At 37.1% G+C, this 23,008-nt stretch overlaps 2 protein-coding genes across 2 annotated transcripts in view; both read right to left on the reverse strand.

Moving 5' to 3' along the window:
* Positions 1-1,675: 1,675 nt before the first annotated feature.
* Positions 1,676-5,438, reverse strand: LOC143879891 (guanine nucleotide-binding protein subunit gamma 2-like). Its single transcript, XM_077382549.1, has 4 exons — positions 5,093-5,438; positions 2,188-2,240; positions 2,042-2,086; positions 1,676-1,933 (listed from the first exon to the last, which is right to left on the reverse strand). The coding sequence occupies exons 1-4, from the start codon at positions 5,249-5,251 to the stop codon at positions 1,831-1,833; spliced, it is 360 nt and encodes a 119-aa protein (XP_077238664.1). The 5' UTR covers positions 5,252-5,438; the 3' UTR covers positions 1,676-1,830.
* Positions 5,439-9,181: 3,743 nt separating this feature from the next.
* The window catches only part of ERA1 (Prenyltransferase family protein), a 40,680-nt gene continuing 26,853 nt past the window's right edge, over positions 9,182-23,008 (reverse strand). The window contains exons 8-14 of the mRNA XM_077382550.1: positions 20,213-20,277; positions 18,270-18,326; positions 17,999-18,071; positions 10,700-10,786; positions 10,487-10,622; positions 10,131-10,234; positions 9,182-9,788 (exon numbers count right to left, since the gene is read on the reverse strand). Coding sequence (XP_077238665.1) covers positions 9,486-9,788; positions 10,131-10,234; positions 10,487-10,622; positions 10,700-10,786; positions 17,999-18,071; positions 18,270-18,326; positions 20,213-20,277 — 825 coding nt within the window. The 3' untranslated portion in view covers positions 9,182-9,485. The remainder of the gene's footprint in view (positions 9,789-10,130; positions 10,235-10,486; positions 10,623-10,699; positions 10,787-17,998; positions 18,072-18,269; positions 18,327-20,212; positions 20,278-23,008) is intronic.

Here is a 23,008-nt window from a genome sequence, read left to right on the forward strand (position 1 = left end):
TTTGGCACTGAGAATCACTGATTGGCGATAGGGCTCACTTAACCAATGATCGACAAGTGGACACTAGGAACGTTGGTGGGTTCTGCATACATAATTTTAATTACTCTTTGACTGATTTGTGTGAAAATTTACATTGGCAGTAAAGTCTTCAAATACTCATTCCATTTTAAAAAATTTGATGGAAATGATACCTTCACTCGATAGTTGCAGGGAAGGGTGAAGGACATTCTAGTTTAATTAGGTAAAGCTAAAGCAATGGAGGGAAAGAAGGTCAAGGCAAAAAAAAAAAGATCATTTGACAAGGGATCGAAAAAATGATATGTCGAATTTTAGAATCAGCAAAAAATGTGTGATGCTCTTTTGCAAGGAGTTTGGCCACTTGAAGTGAGATTGTTGAGAGCATGCTGGCAAGAAGGAGAATGGTGACAATTCCTATAGTACTGAATTAGCAACAGACGGCAGATGAGTAGAGTAAGGCATGGAGATGTTCTCTCAGTCTCACATGTAATAGCACTTCTCCTCATACCAAGTAAATTTTGGATTCCAGTTGTTTAGTTTATGCGTGCTCTAAGAAGAAATAATTTGATATGTTCCAAGAAAGAAGTGCAGCTGTACTGTCCTTGGGTGATGGGTCTACATGGGATGTAATGGGTGTTGGGATGGTGAGCATTAAGATATTCTCGAGGCAGTAGTTCCTACTTTGGGTAGTGTGGCATATGTCCTACTGATACGAATGAATCTTATATCACTTAGATGGTTGGACTTCGTGGGTTGCAGGTGCTAAGTTGCAGGGAGGGTCACAAAAATTACATGTGGCTGCATGGTGGGAATACAATGTTTAATAGTATTCCTATGGCCTCGACGAGTGACTGAAAATAGAATGAATGGAGGGAAAAATGCTTGTGTAGTGTCTCTTTCACAGTTGGGGCAAATACAAGTGTGATAAGTTTCTAGGTTGCAGACAATAGTAAGATGGGGGTCCATGTGTTGAGAAAAGATACAACAATGTAACTCTCCGAAGTTGATTAGGCAACTTGACTTTAGACAGCTATAAATATGCATTAGTCATATTGATCAAGTCATGTGAAGTCAGGACCATGTTGATTTGATGTTACATATAGCTGATACTTTTTAAGGCCAATGACTATTTGCGATGGTAGCAAACATGTAGAGATGCCAACAATAAATCTTCACGGTGACTGAAACAAACTAAGGTGGAGATGTTGGGAGGTGTCTTGTTTTCGCATGCTAGGTTAGTTGCCTAACGGTTGTGAGGAAGTCCTTCTGTAGTTAAACAGGAAGTGGAATTATGTTTAGGTGAAAACTAATATATTAGATTCCTTCAAAGCTTGTGAGAGAGGTTGTGAAAGAGAGAGAAGGGTTACGGTTGTAGGATTTGAGATCTCTTGTAAGTTGCTTATTCTTCTCTCGTAGTGGAAGATCGTGCTCTCACTGTGGAAATAGACACTGTTGCTGATTTACGTACATTCTTTGCGTTCCCGTGTTGTGTTACATGTGGATTGCTCTGTAAAATCACAAAATAAACTGTAGTTCTTAGTTATCCATCGAATCTAACATGGATCCATGGATTTTTTCGAGGCTTTGACATGTGTTTCTCTACATTGTTAAATTTGATATTGTGCAAAATTTATATTGTTATGACAAGAACAAGATATGAGAGTGTCCAATATGAGACAAATATTGCAGGCACAAGTTAGAATTGTACTGAATTCAACATTGCTTAACTGGTTTAAGACAAGTGAACAAAAAATAAGACCTCCCTATATCTGCCAGATTCCATTATTTGATTATCTGATCGTAACCGTGATGCTAAGAGAAATCATGCTGCTTTTGTGTCCACCATTTGTGACTTCGAGATAGGTGAGCACCTTGGAACCAACGGTCCCAAGCAGCATTCGCCGGCCCTTTGGTGCTGCAAACGTCATTGAACAAGACAGAGTGAGTGTTACAAAGTAATAAAAAGCGAAGGAACTCTGTTAAGTGAATTGTGAACAAGTTAAAAATCAATGGTAGTTCTTACCGAGGAAGGAGTCCATCAGGTTTACTTTCAACATTTGAAATAACTCTGCAGTATCACACCAAAGTAGTTTCAGGTGTTAGTGGAAATGGAAAACTGGAAAATGGAATGAATTACGTGAGACAGTTGAAAAGTAAATGTGTACTTACTCCTTACAAGTCATTGAGGATGCATCCGTAGTCTCAAGTTCTTGTAGCTCTTCCTGCACAAATATGACTCTAGTTAAAGCATTTCCCAATTGTAAAAGCCTCCCAACAGATGCAGAGAGAACATTCTTTAGCTTATCCAGACTCATTTCTTTGTTTTGGGTTTCAGTTATATATAGTCCCAGGTACTTCTTGCATTGAGTTTATCTTTTTTTCAAATCAATACAGACATTGATAGCAATTTTATTCTGGCTTCCCTATCCTCTGTCTATCACAAACCTGTTTATTATCAAAATCACGGCAGCTTTCTTACGCGACAATAAGAATTTAAATTTTTACTGAGTGACATAGAATATGGCGACGACAACAGCATGTTGTAGAAGGAGATAGCTGGTCAGCCAACAACCCACAAACAGACGAGCAGCAGTCAAATGGGGGCATGAATGCGGCATTCTTGCACTCCTTGATAAAGCATTTTGCGTCCCTGCACAGTTCGAACTCCATTGTTTCTACACTTTTAGGAACCAGGGCAGCCTGCTCTTGGGTGATATATATGATAAAGATCGTCGCAGGCAGGATAAAGAAATTGGGCACTATCTTTCAATAGTTACTTGAAACTTCGTGCCCTTAATCGCACGTCTGGAACATATTATATGCCTAGAACAGGTGATGAAGATAATGCAGTGTCCGTCAGGGTTCGAGCAGATCCAGAGCTCCTAGGACTAGGGGTGCAACTCGGGCGGGCTCAACCCGAACCCGGTAGGTTCAACCCGGAAAAAACTCGGGTTGGGTTGAGTTCAAGTCGGGATCGGGTTGGGTTTTCTCAACCCGGGTTGAGTTCGGGTTGGGTTCGGGCAACCCAACCCGAGTTCAACCCGAAATTTTTAATAATTTTTTTAGTTTTAAGCTTAAACTCTCGGGTCGGGTCGGGTCAGGTTGGCAAAAAGGGCAGCTCGGGTCGGGTTCGGGTTGAGTAAATGGTTGCTCGGGTTGGGTTCGGGTTGGCCTTAACCCGAACCCGACCCGCCCAAGTTGCACCCCTACCTAGGACCGACCCGTAGCCATCCGGAATTAACTCGTGGGTCAATCAAGTAACTCCTACCATGTTGTACCACCACTCCCACTTAGATAAGGCCCTTCCACCCAACTACTCCCAAATCCCCCTCAACCCATATCTACAACATAGAGGAGCAGCTAAGAAGAAAAACTACTCACCATCTTATAACTTAAGAACTCTAAAGAATGTAGGGCCCTTTTTTTGACAGACCTTAACCATCTTTAGTCCAACTTCACAATCCAGGTTCAGTAAACCAGGCAGGCTACTACTTTACACAAAAATATGCATTAAGGCTTCAGGGAGTGAGAATTTGAGAAGATGGATACCTAGTGTAAATGGTTGGGGAATAACTTGAAAGTAATAGACACTAGAGATTTTCCCATCTCCAATTAGTCAGCTGATTTATTGGATCAGACATGAGAAAGTTATTTAAACATTTGCATAGCATGAATCATAGTTCATAAAGACGTATCAGCTATGCATATTCCCTAGCTTGAGAATCTCAATTAGCTGACACTAATGGCCAAAATTTCAATCGATGTATCGTACAAAACTACTTAAATGGCTAAAATTTCAATTGATTTATCACTGACATTGAAATTTTGTATTAGGCAAAGCCCACAAGTACTACTAATAGCAACAAAATAATTCAATGGGCATAAATCCATGCATTGAACACATAGTTTTAATAGGAACGAATTCAATTGATGAATCGGGCACATGTTCTCAGCGGGTTCAATTGATGTACTGGATCTGATATGCAGAAAATTCTGGAAAATTATAGCCTAAACCATAGTACAGCAAGGAAATCATGTAAGATGCATTCTAACTTAACAGCCTCAGATGTGGATTAATATACAAAAGTTCTAAATGTAGAAGCATCGCAACCCACGTCTAACTTCAATTGCCAGATAAGTTATGCATTTTTGTATTGTATTTGAGTAAAACTCAAATCCATAAATGCAAATGGTGAAGAAAAATCCACAACCTACAGGTGTACACATATTTAACTTTAGTGTATCTAAATTACAGGGAACATGAGTTTCACAGCTTGAATAGAAAAACATATGAAATGGGTATTCGATAAATGCTCACATGGCCAACACCATAGCCCAAAGTGGCTAACACATGGAGATATCCAGTTCCAACAGATTAGCAACCATATAATTTGCGAAACGAAATGTAGAAACAAGGAGTCAACTGCAATGTAGATTATTTCGACTCTCAATGAGCAAATAAATCACATCTTATGTTGCACCAAAGATATGCAAATTGTGAATTTCCAGTGAATCTTATAACTGTGGTCTACTGTTAGCACAAGCAAAGAATGAGAACAAAAAAAAGAAAGAAAAGAAACAATCACGTGATCACGAAAAATGAAAAGGGATCGAATTCAAGCATGCTGCATACATCCTAAGGCCATATTTGTATTGCAAGAAAAACATTTCTGACAGAAATATTTTTCTTTCCACGTTTTAGAAGGAAATGATATAAGTATGATTAATTTAGAGGGATATCATAATAAATTGAAGTTCCCACTAATTAAAATTGAACAGGGTTGGTTCAAGTTATCTTTTTTCGTGCCTAAGAAATTAAGAAATTTTATAAATATTTTTCCTTTCCAAACTTTTTCAGAAAACTCCTGCAATCCAAACAAGGCCTAATTGAAAAGGGGTATTTGTGATTTCCACAGTTTCTAATATGATATGATAGCTCAGAGCTACAAAGACTAATCTAATGAATTTATCCAATGTAAAAGATACAAAATTGAAAAGGGTTGCTTGGGATTTTCAAAAATTTCTATATTCTACGATTGCTCAACCCATACAAAGACTAATCTAATGCATATACCTGCAAGGATAGAATTTCCTGGTTGAGATGATCTATAGCTGCAGCCATCCTACGCTTCCCAAGAAAATCATCTGGGCCTGGAAGTGGCCGGGCCTCCGGTCTCATAACAGTCTCCTGTGAAAAACCCTCATCCCCCATTTTTTGTGATGTTTCACACATGTGGTGGTCACTGTTTAAGAAAAAGAGAAGAGTCAGTCAAAAGATGGGAAGAAGATAAGGAACAGGAATTCCACATTTGTTTCCTTCCTTTTGTTTTGTGGGATATTGATGGAAAAATGAGGGTACAAATGTTTGATTTTTTGCTTCAATTCCTCTCAGTCTCAGTTTCTGCCAGTTGCACTGAATCTTGTCATTTTCCTCAGAAAAAGAAAAAAACAAAGATTCTAACTAAAGATTTTACAGTTTGACTTGGACTAAGAATATCTATCTATATTGGGTGTAATCAAGACCATTGATCTGATGAATCAAACATAGGTGACCCATATGGTATTGGTCCCATGGATAGGGACATTCTCTAATGATCAAGCTGTTAAGATCATCTGATCACGGTGAGATAATTGGCAATGCAGGAAGTGTGTTTTTATGATCGGATCAACGGCCAGATCATGCCAATGTGTCACAGGTGGGGCCCAATAGAGATTGTTAGGAAAGTATTCTAACAGTGTGAGTCTTTTTAGCATTTTTCTTATATACTTAGAGAAAATTAGAGTGCCCCTCTAAGAAGTATACTTTCATCTATAAAAATTAGACATGAAATAAAATAAAACAGTCAAATCGTGTGGATTGGTGACAAGCAATAAAGAAATCTATCTTCACTTTGAACCATTCTTAATAAAAATGAGAGAGAAAGTGAGATGTGTCATGTATGGCGTTTCTTAATGCCCATGTGTTGACTGAGCGTGGGTTCTTTCTTCTCTGAGAGAAGCATCTGAAAATGAAACTGATATTTTGTATCCCTTTGTTTTGGTAGATACACTGCTTCTCTTTATTTTTAACACTTTCTATTATCTGTAAATGTGGAGTCAAAAGAAGCGGGTGTCAATATCAACTGTATGTATAAAAATAATATACGTGTGCAAGGAGAATCTAATCTAATCTAATCTAACTACTATATATAAAGACAAAATGATGGGTTAAGTTCTTCCACCCTTTGCCGTTATTTCCGCTTGTGTCCCACTGCCATAATTCGAATTGTATCCCACATGTAAGGGCATTTGTGTCATTTGCCGTTATTTCCGCTTGTGTCCCACCTTTTGATCAACACGTCAGCATTAATTTTTTACCATTAACCCCTTTGCTGATATCTAACATTTGTCTCTATGAGAAATTATTTAGGGTAAAATCGTAATCTACATACGAAAAGTACCGACACAGGGTACCTGTCTATGACAATTACGGATAAAAACTACCAAGAAGAGGTAAAGACATATGACAATGACGAAAGAACTACTTTAGATTACGCATGCAAAACACTTGCAAAATATTGATGGATTCCGGGCACCTAAAGAGGAACAACAATTATGGAAACCCTTATCGATTGGAGGGCTAGGATCAACCTATGGAAATGGTTTTACGGGCATAACCGATTGATGTTGTGTTCCATCACATGGACGGTTTAGATCGGAGGGTTCGGATCAACCTATGAAAATTATTTTTGGGGCACAACCTATGTAGGAAGTGGCCCATCCAAAAGAAATTTCTTTTCTTTTTGTCTGGGATTTACACGTTAGCATTACTCTTTTACCATCTTTTACCATTAACCCCTTTGCTAGTATCTAACATCTATTTCTATGAGAAATTATTTTAGGGTAAAATTGTAATCTACATACAAAAAGTACCGACACAGGGTACGAGCCATACCGTACATTTTAATAGAGTGAGGAGTGCGATCATCAAAATACGGTGAGTAGTGCCATTATAAAATATGGTAGTGAGAACATTAGCACTATAAATAATTTCAAACTGTCGTTGTTACTTGGATGTTCCCACGCAGGTCGGCTTCAACCCAAATCCGACGGGTTCAACCCGAATTTGGGTTGGGTCGGGTTTAGCTTTTTTGCAAATCAGGTTGGGTTGGGTTGGGAAAAATCAACACCAATTGGAAATCGTGTTGGGTCGGGTTGGGCTGTCGGGCAACCCGACCCGACCCGAAACCCGAATTCGGGTTCCATTTGAAGAAGCTCTGTATATGTGTGTTTTTCTTTTTCAACATTGAAATAGTCTCCACAATCAACAATAGACGGTTTGGATAATCCTATGGTGTGGGCCATACTGTACTTGAATCAAGTGAGGAGTGTGATCATCAAAATATAGTAGTGCGGATAATATTTCCCTTTGTTAATTGTTAGTCCCTGTTTGGTTTGGATTGTGAGAACTGATTGTGAGTTAAAAACTCATTATTTGTTCTCAAAATCTGGTACCATATCAAATCGGGTCAGCCCGACCCAACCCAACCCGAATTGGGTCGGGTTGACACCCAAGTTGCACCCCTAACGATGACGGAAAAACTACTTTTCCTTATTCATTATGTGCGGGTCAAATTACAGAAATGTTGATATTACGAATGCAGGACTCCTGTAAAAATATTGACGAATTTTGGGCACCTTAAGAGGAACAACAATCATGGAAACCTCTATAGATTGGAGGGTTAGGATCAGCCTGTGTAAATAATTTTACGGGCACAACCTGTTGATGTTGTGTTCCATCACATGGACGGTTTAGATCAACCTATAATGTGGTATGTACAATTTTAAATGGATGCACGTGCATTTTTACTAGTTAGAAAGAACGTGTACGTCGGGTGCACTCAATCTTGTTCGACCACGTAAAACACTTGGGCCATTTTTGTGCTTTTTCTTTTTCTTCTTTTGCATGTGATTGGATCGATTTTGGCCTGTCGAATTTTCTACGAGGTAGTATCAGAGCACTATGTTAGAAGAGGCTAGAAGAACCATATATATATTTTTTTCAAAGATCTGATCGTGTTTGGGACTTTATAAGGTGGAGTGTTGATCGACATATCTATTGTGATTTAACAGTTTTGGTTGGTCCAGAATTTCCTTGGCATCAACCTGATTTGACAAGGGATTGACACTAGAGTTCTAGCTGGGTTTTTCAATATCCACAGGTGGCTTTTATGATCAAACCTAAATTCAACAATCAATATGTTGACTAATTTTCGGGTTCTAAGATCAGTAAGATGATCTTGACACTTCTAAGATGCCACTATGAACCAACAAGACTAACCCATTCTTCACCATAAATAGGCAGTGTTTTCTCTCTCTCTCTCTCTCTCTCTCTCTCTCTATATATATATATATATATATATATATATATATATATATATATTCATTTGAATGGTCCTCACATAGATAGGGTGTCCACAAAAAATCAGATCCATAGGATCATCCCAACCCTACGATTTGTAGAGGTAAAATGGACGTGTATAAACCTTCACAAATTAGTCCATTTTTTGCCTCCATAGTTTGAATGGTTAGGATGATCTTATGGATCTGATTTTTTGTGGACACCCTATCTATGTGAGGACCATTCAAATGAATGGTTTGGATCACCCAAACAATGTGGGCCCCCACTGTATTTTAAGGTAGTGTGTAGGTAACTTACCTACACAAGTGTGTAGGAAATGTTCCCCCATATATATATATATATGAGCCCGAGTCATCCGAAGATCCAAACCATTCATTTCTTAGACCTCAACGTAAATAGGCTGTCATGAGAATAATCTCTATAGGATGTCCTTAACCATCCGATTTAAAGAGGTTTCTATATGATGCAGTCCCTCCAAAAATCGGAGGGCCGAGATCATCTTATGGAAACAATTTTTGGGACACAACTTATCTCCGTTGGGGCCCAACCAATGAATGGTTTGGATCTTCAAATAAGGTCGCAACAGTGAATTGTTTTTTTTTTTTTCCTTAAAAAAAAAATATACATGTAGCAGCTAGGTGCAAACACAAAAAATGATGAGTTTTTCTTGGTAGTCCTCTCTTTTGTTCCCATCTTTCTTATTAGCAATTAAAGGATTTTACAGTTCCCAAAAGGCTACTTAACAACTAATCAGAAAAGTAATTAGTAATAAACTGTTTTCTTTTCAATAATAAACTGTTCCTTTTTCAACAAACCAAATCTGTTTGTGATAGCACATTGCTTGTACTGGCTCATCATAAATTAATCATACATAACCCATCTAGTATGCCTGCCTTTGCGCATCATGGACTGCCTTTTTCTAGCCATCCAAAATGCTGAAAAAGGCAGGAAAGCTGATGATGGAAATACATAAAACAGTACAATGATATCGCACAGTGCCAAATATCGATTATTCGAACAAGACTCGCATGATTCAGGATACCCATCATGAGAACAAGACTTTGCATTATCCACATTCCCCGCCGTTGGATTCACAATCAGAGGCAGATTCAGAAGAAATGTTGATGGATGCTTTGGAACTTGAGAAGAACTCATGGGCCTCGTAGTAATGATCTAAAACAACATTGAAGAGAGGGTGGATGGGCTCCAACATGTTAGAATATGGACCTAGTACAGCTCTGGGCAGAGGGGGATTACCAGGTTCCTTTGACCAGCTATATTGGCACACTGAGAGACCACTAAGACAATAACATGAGTGGTAAAAGTCTCTATACTTCCCAGGCTTGTCTTTGAAGCCTCCCTCTAGTACCTGTATTAACACTAGCATAAGAAAATGTCTGATTGTCTACACCCTAAAAAAAAAACCAACAGAGATGAACTCTTCTTGTTAATTTGGTAATTACAATTAAGGTAGATTGAAACCACATATTTAACTAAGCGAATACTAGTGTCCTTCAAAGCAAGATTTGACAAAATTAATACAAAATCTAAATATAACCCAGATGTATATAGTTTAGAAAAATAGGGCAACGTTTACTGTTATGAAGAGAAAAATAAGTAAAAATATGGAAGAAATGACAAACTTCTTCTCGTATCATCAATTGCTATGTTAACAAAAAGGATAACATGACTTCTGATTTAAGAAAAGTACCTGAGAGCATAAGAGTATATATTGCTGCAAAGCTAAGCTGTGGAATAAAGGATCATATTCGGCTGGTTTTTGGAGGAAAGAAAACCCAATATCTGAAAGTTCCCCTGTAGGAGAAGCAATCAATTACCATGTAAGATCATTTATGAATGAAATCACAGTGTGAATTCATTCTTTGAATTTTAAAAGATGACAGATTGTGTTTTCAAGCTACTGAATAGTTAAAAAGAATCCACAGACAAGGAGATGGGAGGCACAAAGAAACTGTTAAATGTAAAAGAAGACGAGAGAGGAGAAACAAAAGAGGAAAACAAACACCATCAGATTTTGTTATAGTACTGCTCAAACTACAAAACTACCTTCAAACTTAAAATGGGAAGTTTCTTCAGCATTGCTTGTGCTCGACATGTTTTTCCTCCCTTCTCCAACATATGATAACTTCATTTGGTCATTAATGGCTGATGATAACCTCTGCACTATTGCGAGCACACCTCCCTGGTAACAGTTTGGAGTTAGTTTATGATTTAGAGAGATTCTTAAGTTATGCATGTACATAAGAAAGAATATTTTACCTGCCAAAATGAATAGCAGCCATCAACCAGCTTATTTGTTCGGCCCTGGAATCCACACTCTACTCCTTGACGGAATGCCACCCATTCCTACGCACAAAATGGTAAATGGATGTACATGTCAAAGATCACTAAAATGTGGAGAGATCAAACATAGGAGACACAATACCATCGAATACTTTCCTAAGAAAGGCAAATACATATATCAAGTGAGATGAGAGTTCATTATGAACATTTAAGAACACCTGCAACACTTGGGAGATGAAGTAATAAGTGTGGATCGCAATTGATAACATCCAATATGGTGTCGAGGGAAAAAGCAATGTGCTATTTGGACGTAAGTCACAAATATCGTTCTTGGGAATTTCTCGGCGAGGGAAAATCTCGAGATATATTATTTTTTATTTTTTCAGGTTTATATCGGGAAAAACAGTAAAAATTAAATTATTTAGAAAATATATTTATTTATTTATAAGAGAAAAAAGAAAATAGCAAAGAAAAGAAAAGGAGGGCAAAAGGCAACAGAGAAAAAAGGGGAAAATCAACAGCTCGATATGTATACATCAAAAGTGTTTAACTTACCATCTTCTCCAAAAGCTTAAGCTGTTGGAGAAAGGCGTTATTTATCTTTTATACTTTAACACTCCCCCGCACGTGTGGCCCGCTTGGCCAACACGTGGCACATGTGGTCCCAATTTGGGCCAACCATCGCAAGTGGATTTTTGTTATCCGGGAGGTTTGAACTCGAGACCTTTGGCTCTGATACCATGTTAACTTACCAACTTTTCCAAAAGCTTAAGCTATTGGAGAAAGGCGTTATTTATCTTTTATACTTTAACAAAAACAAAACCCAAACATATAAGCCCAAACCGACCCAAACCGAAAGAGAGAGAGAGAGAGAGAGAGAGAGAGAGAGAGAGAGAGAGAGAGAGAGGAAAATGTTGAAATAAAAAAAAGTTTGCTGGAAAAGGCCTTGGAAATATCATTTCCCATTACATATAAGCTCTAATATCTTTTCTTTTTTCTATATTTTTTGGTAGAAATATTAATCATAACTTTCAAGATTGTGCTAAAATTTTTTTGCCCCACAGGGCATTAAAAAATGGTGTTCCCATCTGTTGCTGGAGTAGCCCCTACAAAAACCATGAAAGGAAGTCATACAGTAAGTATCAGTTCAGCTCCGTATGTTGATCATGTAACAGGAAAACAGTAAGGTACAATGGAAAAAAAAGAACTAAAGAATTCTAATCCGTCCACTCCAAAATCTTTATTTCCCTCATACAACAGCGGCATTGGCATAATGATTTTAAAAGAAAAAGTTGGTGGAGAACATATAGAATGAATAGTTTATAAGAAAATAAATGTATTTGATAAGATTATTATACAGGCACCGGGAATTGGAATTTTTTTAAAAAGGCCCAAACAGAATAAAAAATGAACAAACTAAATAATAAAAAGATAGCTCTCCTCTTAGGTTTCTGAGCGACAATCTTAAAAAACAAATTAAAAAAAATGAAACGAATGTAGTTCAAGAAAAAACAAAAACAAAAACCCTAAACGTCTCTTCTTCTTCCCTTTGCCGGAGATCGGCAAGCATTAGGGATCTGTGGTTACTCGTAGGGGAGAGGGACAGGAGGAGGTTTTTCTGCAGAGAAAGGTAAGGAACAGAGGGCCTCAGTTAGGAAGGGGTTTTGACTACGTTTATGTTTGAGGGTTTTACGCGAGGGGTTTAAAAAGCTGATAAAATTTTATTTGAAAGTCGCAATTAACGATTTTGTAACTCAAGCATTGATTTCTTTTTTATCGGGTTCTGAATGCTTTTTAACATTTCGTAAAAAATTGCAATTTTTTTCCTGAGATTTTCAAAATCTCAGCGATTTTTTAGACAGATTTGGACAAGCTCATTGAAGAAAATTCGAATTGATAATTTTACTTTGACAAAATTTCCAGCCTGAATGATAATATTAATCTGTTTTCCGCAAAAAAAAAATCTATTTTCTGGAAACATAAAGCCATCATATACCAAATATACAGTCAACCAAGACATTTCTCAAAAAGAAATCTAAAAAATTAAAAACAACCAACATAACCCATCTACAATTACCACTAAGAAAATCCCTAAAAACTCAACTCAACAACTCAACAAAGCCTTTGTCCCAAGCTAGTTGGGGTCGGCTAAAAAAAAAAATAATCCCTAAAAACAACCAACATAAATAACCCACGATTACCACTCAACAAATCCCTAAAAAGCATGGAAAAAGAAAGTTTAAGCTCTTGCTTGACATCATTGAGCATTTGAGCTCGTAAACCTCCACCACAATCCCAAGAAAAAAATAGCCCGCCTCGAATGTACTTGTGTGTAGAATCAATGGATTCTATAGACATTTGTGTTCCACAAAAAAATATCTAAAATTTAAAAACTAACAGAAACCACCAATGATTAACACTCAGCAAAACCCCTAAAAAACATGGAAAAAAAGATGGTTAAAGCTCTTGTGTGACATTGCTGAATTCAAATGTACCTGTCTGTAGACTCTACATGCGTTTGTATTGCACAAAAATTAAAATTAAAATTAAAAACAACAAACAGAAACCACCAACGATTGCCACTCTCCAAATCCACAAAAAAAGAGGAAAAAAAAGAAGGTTTAAGCTCTTGCGTGATGTTGTGCTCAAAACCCACACCCACAATCCGAACAAAACAAAAAATCCCACCTCGAATGTACTTGTCTGATTCTACAAACATTTGTATTCGTCACAAAGAAGTCTAGAAATTAAAAGCAATCAACAGAAAGCACTTACGATTATCAGCTCTTGTTTGATGTCATTGAGCTCGTAGCCCACCACCACAATACTCAACTCAACTCAACTCAACAAAGCCTTTGTCCCAAACTAGTTGGGGTCGGCTAAATGAATCCTTTAGAAAAAATTCATGAAGAAGGCAAAAGGAATCTACCCAGCTCTAATCCTGGTTCTAGTTGGGTTCTTCTACGTGGATCATTTTCTTCCATTCTATCATATCCAAGGTCATGTTCTCTGTTATGTTCCAGCCCACCACCACAATCCAAAGAAAAAAAATAGCCCACCTCGATTACCAGCTTTTGGATTTTACAGACATTTGTATTCCCCAAAAAGAAATCTAAAACTTTAAAAAAACCAACAGAAACCCCCTATGATTACCAACTCTTGCTAGATGTCATTGAGAGCTCGTAACCCACCACCACAATCCAAAGAAAAAAATAGCCCACCTCGATTACCAGCTTTGGATTTTACAGACATTTGTATTCCCCAAAAAGAAATCTAAAACTTAAAAACAACCAACAGAAACCCCCTATGATTACCAACACTTGCTTGATGTCATTGAGAGCTCGTAACCCACCACCTCAATCTGAAGAAAAAAATAGCCCACCTCGGATGTACTCTATGTAGAATCCTTTTATTCCTCAAAAAGAAATCTTAAAAATAAAAAAAACAATTGAAAGGATTAAGCTCTTTCTTGACGTCATTGAGGTTGTAACACACCATCACAATCCGAAGAAAAAAAAAAGCCCACTTCGAATGTACTAATCCGTAGAATACATTTGGAAAAGAAAGTGCTCCCTTTGTGACGGATTGTAAAGTAATCCTAAGGACAAAGTCTAGGATTTTAGGTTGAAGAGAAAACTCCCAAACCACAAAATCTTTCATTGATTGAATTGCACATGCATGCACATACTTTTACCAACTACCCAGAGTGGCCTAGAGGAGAACTCTTTATTTTATTTTTTTGAAAGAAAATACAAACTAATCTCAAACGTGAACCATACAAGAATAAAGAAGGGGAAAAACTGAATCTCCCCCCCCCCCCCCCCCCCCCCCACACACACACACACACAAAAACGAACGACAGTGAAGCATTAAGCAACTAAGAAACCAATAACTACAAGAGAAATATATCTTGTTTTACACGAAGTCAGCCCTTTCCACCTCCTGTTCAGCTAATGGATCTCACACTTAATTAAGACTTCTCTAACACTTAATCCACCAAACCAAACAAAAAGAAAAAAGAACCAATACTCATGAATGTGCTTGAAATTAGATAATAAGCCACTACATTAGTCCCAAATTTCGATCTCCTGTTCAGCTAATGGATCTCCGAAAGTATGTTTGTTAAGCACCACGGACCAAGGCTCAATTTCGAAGTCAAACCTATCATATTTGAAAAGTCCCTCTCAACCCATAATGGACTTTCCAGTTCCTCTCTTAAAATTTGTAGCCCATCCGCTTAATTGGAGTCCTCAAATGCCCATTGGGACAGAAAAGGTCTTAGCAATTCTCAACCAGCAATACAATGTACGAGAACTTCCATCAATGTTTAGACATGTGCTGGTGGTGCCCATCCAGCGATGATTGCTTTCCACGTATGGGATAGTGAGATATCCTCCCTTTTTGTGTAATGTCTCTCCCAGTCAGAGGCCCAAAAGTTCTTTTCTCGCAAAAGCCCAATAAATAAAGGATACTTTGATTTCTCCAATTACTTTCCATATTGAAGATACATCACTATCAAATATTCTTTAATTCCTTTAATTCTAAATGCTACAAATACCAAAGAGAGAGCAAGTCTCCAACAAATTCTATCCTTAGCACAGAAAGACCCATTTGGCTACCTAAGAAATAACTCGAATACGTTATCCTGAAAGATCCAATCAAGATTGTTAAAAACCTCCCCCACTTTTCCATTTTTTGTTGTTTCTCCTTTACCATATATATCATTGTACACTTAGCACCACATGGTGACGTCATTGGCAATATTGTTGATGCCAGCAGCCATATGATCCCAACCTAGACTACATGAAATCAGTAGCATCCAAAAAATATCATCTACTGCATATTTGAGACGATTTGTATCCAATTTCTCAAAGAGGTATGGTACATGTTTTGAGATTTCAAGCGATTTCCAAACCAAGAAAAAAATCTTAGATCACAAATTTTTTTATTTTTTTGAAAAGGTGAATAGATAATATAATAAAATGTGAGACCGAGAAAGTCCCGAGAGAGATACAAGATAAAACTAAAAAGTACAAAGATCGACAAAGACAGAGTCTCGGGGTGGTAGATAGTCAAACTGTTCTATACTCTCCCTAAAGACTCCATCTTTGGCTAATTTACTGCAATCCCGTTTGCGGATCTCTTCACATGATACGCCTGTAGACGAGAGCCTCCAATCAAGTCTTGAATCTCATCAAAGAAAGCCGCAAATCTCCATGGGGAGGATTGTGACCCATTAATCCATCTTATGACATTTTTCGAATCACCTTCAATCTCCATGCTAGTTAGGTCAACGTTAAGAAGTTTTATACCATGATGAATGGTTTGAACCTCCGCCTCATTCGCGTATGAGATCCCAATAGGACCCAAGAATGCTCAGATCACTCTCCCTTGGTGGTCCCTTAATACGAGCGAATACCGGATAGTCCAGGATTCCCCATACTAGATCCGTCGAAATTAAGCTTAAAGAACCCTGAGCAGGAGGTTCCCATATTATCTTAGATCACAATTCTAATCATATCTGCTAGGAACTTCTATGATAAATCATATATTCTTAGTTTCCTCATAAAAGAGTGGTTGTGCTTATGGAGATTTAATATAGTAGTTGTTTCGTTTTAGTCCATTAAGTATTGAAGGCCCTATGAAGGAATTCTCAAGAGGTGTTTTAATTATTTTCTTAAGGCCTTTTAGTGATTTCCCCACAAAAATTTCAAGATGCATCCCCATTTGAGCATGTTTATCAATTGCTCATGTTAGAGTATTAAATTAGGCCCCGTCATATTTATGTTTCAATATGACTCTTCATTTAAAATTTTCTAAAGGATTCATTAGCCGGCGCCAACTAGTTTGGGACAAAGGTTTAGTTGAGTTGAGTTGAGAGAATGTGACTCTTTATTTGCTTTAATTTATTTACTTTAGTTTGATAGCGTCCATCATTGGATGGCACTAATGGCATGCTACGTAACTTATGTTCAAGTAAATATTATAAAAGATCAAATAGGACGGGGAGTTGGAGTAGTCACTCGCCACAAATTTCCTTTCCCTGTATTCACTTCAGTCTTCTCCCTCTCTCATATTCTCTCCTCATTTTACCATACAAAGTAGGTTGAGTGTTCCATCATCAACATATAACTAGATGCTGATGCAACATATACATGTTCATAAATGGTTAATTTTTAAAAACAATAACTAGAGTAAAATTCAAATTAAGAAATGAGAAATAAATGCAATGACATTTTGAAGAAGCATCATATTTCCAAGCCAGAGAATGCAGCTTTCATAGTTATGTGATGAAAGGATTTCCACGGATGAGAACAATTGAATGAACATATCCTCATTAAAGATGAACAATTTACAATCATTGGATTAGAAAGAACATTCTACTTATTATGAGGTAACATGCTCACATAGAGCTAAGCATGACTAATTTATGTCGTGCAAAAAAGCACAGAATCAAACTTCAGTTTCAATCCCCATGGAAATGGAAGTACTTCGTCGAATTTTATGGAAGTCCAGGGAAATCTTGTAAACATCATGGAAATTTATTGAAGTCCACGGAAATCTTGTAAACATCATGGAAATTTATGGAAGCCCGCGGAAATCTTGTAAACATCATGGAAATTTATGGAAGCCCACAGAAATCTTGTAAACATCATGGAAATTTATGGAAGTCCATGAAAACAACACAAATTTAAAATGAAGCTTCAATAAATGCTAGAATAAGCATAAATACATACATACCTAGGAACCATTACATAAGCAATACACCATCCATAATGTTTTAAAAGATCAAACACCTAATGACATGTGCTGTCAGACATGTATGGAACATTAAGGTTCATTCTAAATACGAATATTCACATGTTTCGAATGTTGATGATCATGCCATTTCTCTAACTTTTCAACTTGCTAATATTATTAATGGAATGGGTACTAATATTTACGGGATATATGGAGTTTTCTTAGTTATGTGGGTGAATAGCAAGAAATCTAACTTCGAACTTCGGTCCCAATAGCAGTCAATGCGCATTGGTCGAAGTTTAAAACCATAAAAGAAATATGTTTTTTCGATACAACCTTCACTAAGCACATCAAGAACGGGTTTTATCGAATAGCCATAACCATGACCAACATACTCCATCTCAATGAAATTAACCATATACAGATTATAGAAAAAATGGCTAAATATGTAAAAAAATGTTGTACACAAATATTCCAATAAAAAAACAATGAATAGCTTCATAAAACTAACACACAAAATGACGAGTGTCTTACAATTAGTCCAAGCAAGTCCAATCGATGAGCCTCGTTGATCAATATCATTGTGGCCAACCCACAAAATGTGTACCTTTAAAAGACGCAAAAGAGAAAGTTTGTAACAGATCTTGGGCTCAAGAAACAAGGATGAATCAATATATTGATCAATCAAAGCTTAATATTGGTTTCAAAGAATAAGAAAAAACGGAGTTTCTTCACGCAATGATGTTCGCAAAATGATACAGACAAAAGAGTCACATGAAACCTTCTAAAAGGAAATAAGACATACCCACCATGAGCTTCTGAACCAGGTTCCCCAGCAATACCACCTTCATACGTTTGACAGCTGGAAGACAGAATTGAGTACAGCTATTTGTTAGTTATCTGGGAATACACAAGCTGGAGTGAATAAGTAGGTAACTTGTATTCTCTCTCAAAAAAAAAAAGTTAGGTAAGTTATCTAGTTGAGCGAGTCTTCATACAAAAAATGTAATTTATGATGGTTGGATTCAAATTTCTTGTGTTGGTTGGAATCTGGAATTTACTTGTCTTTAAATTGTCGTTTTTTTTATTATTTCATGCTTCCCCATCAATTCCCTTCATGCTTTCCGCCTTCCCGAGAGCCTTCACTTACCGGTTCGCCTATGGGTTTTTTTACTTATGTAATGGTTTTTTAGTGTGTATTTGTGCTTCTTTTCTTTTCTTTTTGAATGTTTGTGTATATTCTAGAACTTCCTGAAGTTTCATCTTAAATTCCATCATTTGCGTATCTTTCCATATGTTTTCGTAATTTTATAGGATTTCCACCAAAATTTCCATCGGAAGCCGACATTTTTCCATTTCCATCATGAACTGAACGCATATTGAAACTGCAACCCGAAAGCTCAGGCAGACATAAGAACATAGAAAACAGTAATTTATGTTCAATCCATTCTAGCACATCAAAGTTGACTAGAAACACATTTGGATCATACGCATTCTTATGTGTTCAATCCATATATTATGGATATGCTTCTATGTTCTAAATTATCATCATATGCTTATACGTTCAAAGTTATATGTTCTAAATCAGATATTTGAAATTTTTATGATGCGTCAAATATTATTGACTAATATGGTATAATAATTGTAAGTATAAATGGGTGATACATGATTACATAATATACATGTTTCAACATTTAATGTTTTAACGTTTTATATGTAGTGTTAAAGATACCCATATTCATAATATATGGAGGGGCGATATTCCTGAGCATGGTGTGATCATTTTCTTAATAGTGAATTCATTCCACTACATCAAGAATAACGACGAAAAATATAAATATGAATTGAATTGCAAATTAGTTCTCATGATTTTTTGTCATACCCATGTTTATCTACTTTGCAAAGCAGGGGTAAGGCTGCGCACATCTAGCCCTCCCTAGACCCCGCAATGGCGGGAGCCTCGTGCACTGGGCTGCCCCTCACCGATGTTTATCTACTATAGACTATAGCATAATGTACATATATGATTAGATGTTTTAAATTTAAACCTTTGATTGTATATTTGAATTTTCAAATTTAGTCAAACATTAATATAATTTTCACATACCCGTAATGGTATTTTATTTCGCCCGAAATTTTGGAATTTCGGTCGAAATTTCATTTTTTCCGAAATTTCACCCAGAAGCCTGTTTTTTTTATTTATTAATTTAATATTTTACCAAAATTTCAAACGAAATTACCGAAATTTGGTATTGAATAAAATAATGTTTATTGTTTCGCCGGATTTTAGCCGAAATTTCGATTTCGGTGGGGTCTGAAACTGGTACCAAAACCGAAATTTAAAACCACGGTTATGACTATAAGAACTGAAGCTCTCCTGAATTGTCGGTTGATTAATCTATATAAGTCAATAACTAAATAATCGAATATTCCATGAAAAGAACACAACACTTCAATATCCAGTCTATTGTAGTATAATCTATATAAATAGAAGAACGGTGGTAGTTAAGCAAGGTTATAAACATGATCCATAAAGCTATCTGTAGTTGATTGGAGAAAATATTATGGAAGAAGCACGTGTTCAATATCTTAAGCGGTATACTCCGAGTTAATCCAGAAAGATAGTAAAAGTTGTATATTCAAAAACAAATTTTACATGTAAAATATATTTCAAGCCGATTGTAACACACATATAATAGAGTGTGGACTGCATAACCAAATAACATGAAAGCAAGGATTATAGCCAACCTTAAAATGTAATTTCCAACATTTTGCACCAGCTCGGAATCCAAAATGTTCAAAACACTTGCAACCTGTTTGAAAAAAGAAAGGTATCATTACTAAAGAAAATGTAAGAAATATACTACCAAATAAGTATGGGCTAAGAGACCAATCTTATTTAAGTATACGAGATCTGCTGAGCAATTGGCGGATGGCAGGTTTGAAACCCATATTCATTAGAAATATGCAAGAAATGGATGTGGCCTTGCGAGCCTTTCTCAGTGGCATAAGGTGAACATCAACATGTAAAAGAGCCATTTATATAAGCAAACAAAATGAGAAGTTATAAGTCTCACACAAGAGAGGAGTGATCAATTATTAACCTCTAAAAGGTTGCATTAGCTGGTCTGAGGGCATAATTCCCCAAGCCACTCACATGCTACAAGGTTTCATCGGTTAGTAAGCTATGCTTGCAAGAGTGTGGCATGCGTGGTGGCAGAAATAATACTGCAATCAGATGATAGCTAGTTTGAAACCCATATGCATAATATATTTGCGAGAAATGATTGTGCCTTGCAAGCCTTTCTCAGTGGCATAAGGTCAACATAATCATGTAAAAGATGCATGAACAAGAGGGAGGCACGCCAAATATGTAATGCTCATTGATGAGGGTGAACATGAAAGTTTTTAAAAAGCCTAAGTTGAATGGCACAGTTGTTAGTTAAAGAAAGCTATACGAGAGGAAATGGATTCTTTACAAAAGAATAAAACATATGAAATTAGTTACTAAAGGGTAGGAAAGTACTAAAGAATATGTAGGTGTTCAAGTTGAATACTGAAGCTCACAAGAAGCAAGTGAGATGCAAGGCAAGAGTTGGTGATGAAAGGAGGGTGTTGACTTTAATTCCATCATCCTTTTCTTCATCTCCATTAGCATACACGTCTTCAAAACCTCGTGTTCTTGTTGTGATGTGATGTGAGGTATTCTTTGTGGATTTCTTCATCCTTTGGGTCGACAATATTATATTTTGCATTTCTTTTCCTACATTCATCCAATCTATGGCCTAGTTCACCGCATTTAAAACACTTCAAAACACCATCATAACATTTCATGGTGTTGTCCCACATCCCCTTCCACATCCTCCTTGAGCAGGATTTGGTTGGAGGTATGTGTGACCAGCATTAGGTGGTACACATCCGACACTAATTGGCTTAACATTAGAGCTGGAAGCTCTCTCTCTACAAATGGCCTTCTCTCAAAGGCTATTTTGGACTCAACACCATCATTAACATTTCGTGGTGTTGTCCCACATAGGGGTGCGACTCGGGTCGATTTTGGGGAATTCAGGTTGAGATTTTACCATAAAATCGGGTCGGGTTCGGGTTGATTCCAAATCATTTTTAGCAAAAGCTCAACCCGATCCGACCCAAGTTGCAACCCTAGTCCCACATCCCCTTCCACATCCTCCTTGAGCTGGATTTGGTTGGAGGTATGTGCGACCAGCACTCGGTGGTCCATGTCAGACACTAATTGGCTTGGCATTAGAGCTGGAAGCTCCTCTCTCTACAAATGGCCTTCTCTCAAAGGTTCTCTTGAACTGTTCCTCAACCTTGAGAGCAAGCTGGTACGCTTCATATGCCTTTCACACCTTATGCAAACACAATTCTCGTAGGTACTAAATCTTGGATTACAGAATTTTCTTCTTGAATTTAACTTGAATTCCCCGAGTTATTAAACATAATAAGAACTTTTAGCAGAATGTCAAATCATAGTGAATTTCACAAGTATTTCAGATTGCTGAAAAATCATATGATTAAATTGACCACAATATCCAAGCAAGGGAAGGATGAAAAGAGTAAGGGGTTGTTTGGATACCTGGATTTTAGAATCCAGGTTTTAGTTTGAAAGTAATGGCAGTCCTTTGCACTCTTAGCTTCGCTCCTCTCTAGAATCCTGGATTTTAAGTAAGAAATCCAAGTTTGAGAAACCTCTCTCCCATCCTAAGATTTCTAAAACCTGGAAACAGGGATGATCTCCTACTCTCTCGCTTGACGGAAAGAAGGGCGAGAAATCAGAAAACGACGGACAGTCTCCGTCTCTCATCTCCCATCCAGGATCTTGAGTAAATCCAAGATTCTAAAATCTGCGTATCCAAACAGCCCCTAAAAGAGAAGAATGGATGGAAGAGCCAAGATGAAGGGATAAAAGATTATGCAGACAGCCATGCAATGATTATAAAGACAGCACAATAAATGGCAGGCAACCACTCAAAGGTAGCGGAAAGTACAGTAAATGGCTGGCATTCGGCACTTAGATTCTCAAACAGGCACACAAGTGTGGCTGAAAGAAATAAATAGGAGATCTGAAGTGTTGAGTGGAAATAGGAGAGGGGTAGAAAGTCGTAAAATCCGTTTCGTTCGCCGTTTCGTTTTGGCGACCGAAACGGTACGCTTCGGTGTTTCGGCTGTTTCGTTCCGTGTTTCGGTTGAAACTTTTCGTTCCGCTTCCCGGAGGGAATTTTGTTTAAAAACATAGTTAAAAATATGGAAAAATCCAAAAAAATGTGTAAAAGTGAAATTAGAAGAAGTGTAAAAGTGGGAAAGAGTGTAAAAGTGAAATTAGAAGAAGATTAGAGAAGCTTTAAGAGCTTAGAAGAAGATTAGAGTAGATCTTAGTTTGTGGGAAAGTGTGTAAATGAAGTTTGTAAGAGAAGGGTGAAAGAGAAGACTAGTGTGGAAAAACAATGGTTAAAGGGGTATATAGGCTTGTGGATATGAAAAGACGGAAAATACCCTCCCAACGGCTATAAAACGGTCATAAAT

The sequence above is a fragment of the Tasmannia lanceolata genome, unplaced genomic scaffold (assembly GCF_043159265.1).
Source record: "Tasmannia lanceolata isolate RefF3 unplaced genomic scaffold, GAP_Taslan_0.1 ptg000006l, whole genome shotgun sequence".
NCBI classification, from domain to species: domain Eukaryota; kingdom Viridiplantae; phylum Streptophyta; class Magnoliopsida; order Canellales; family Winteraceae; genus Tasmannia; species Tasmannia lanceolata.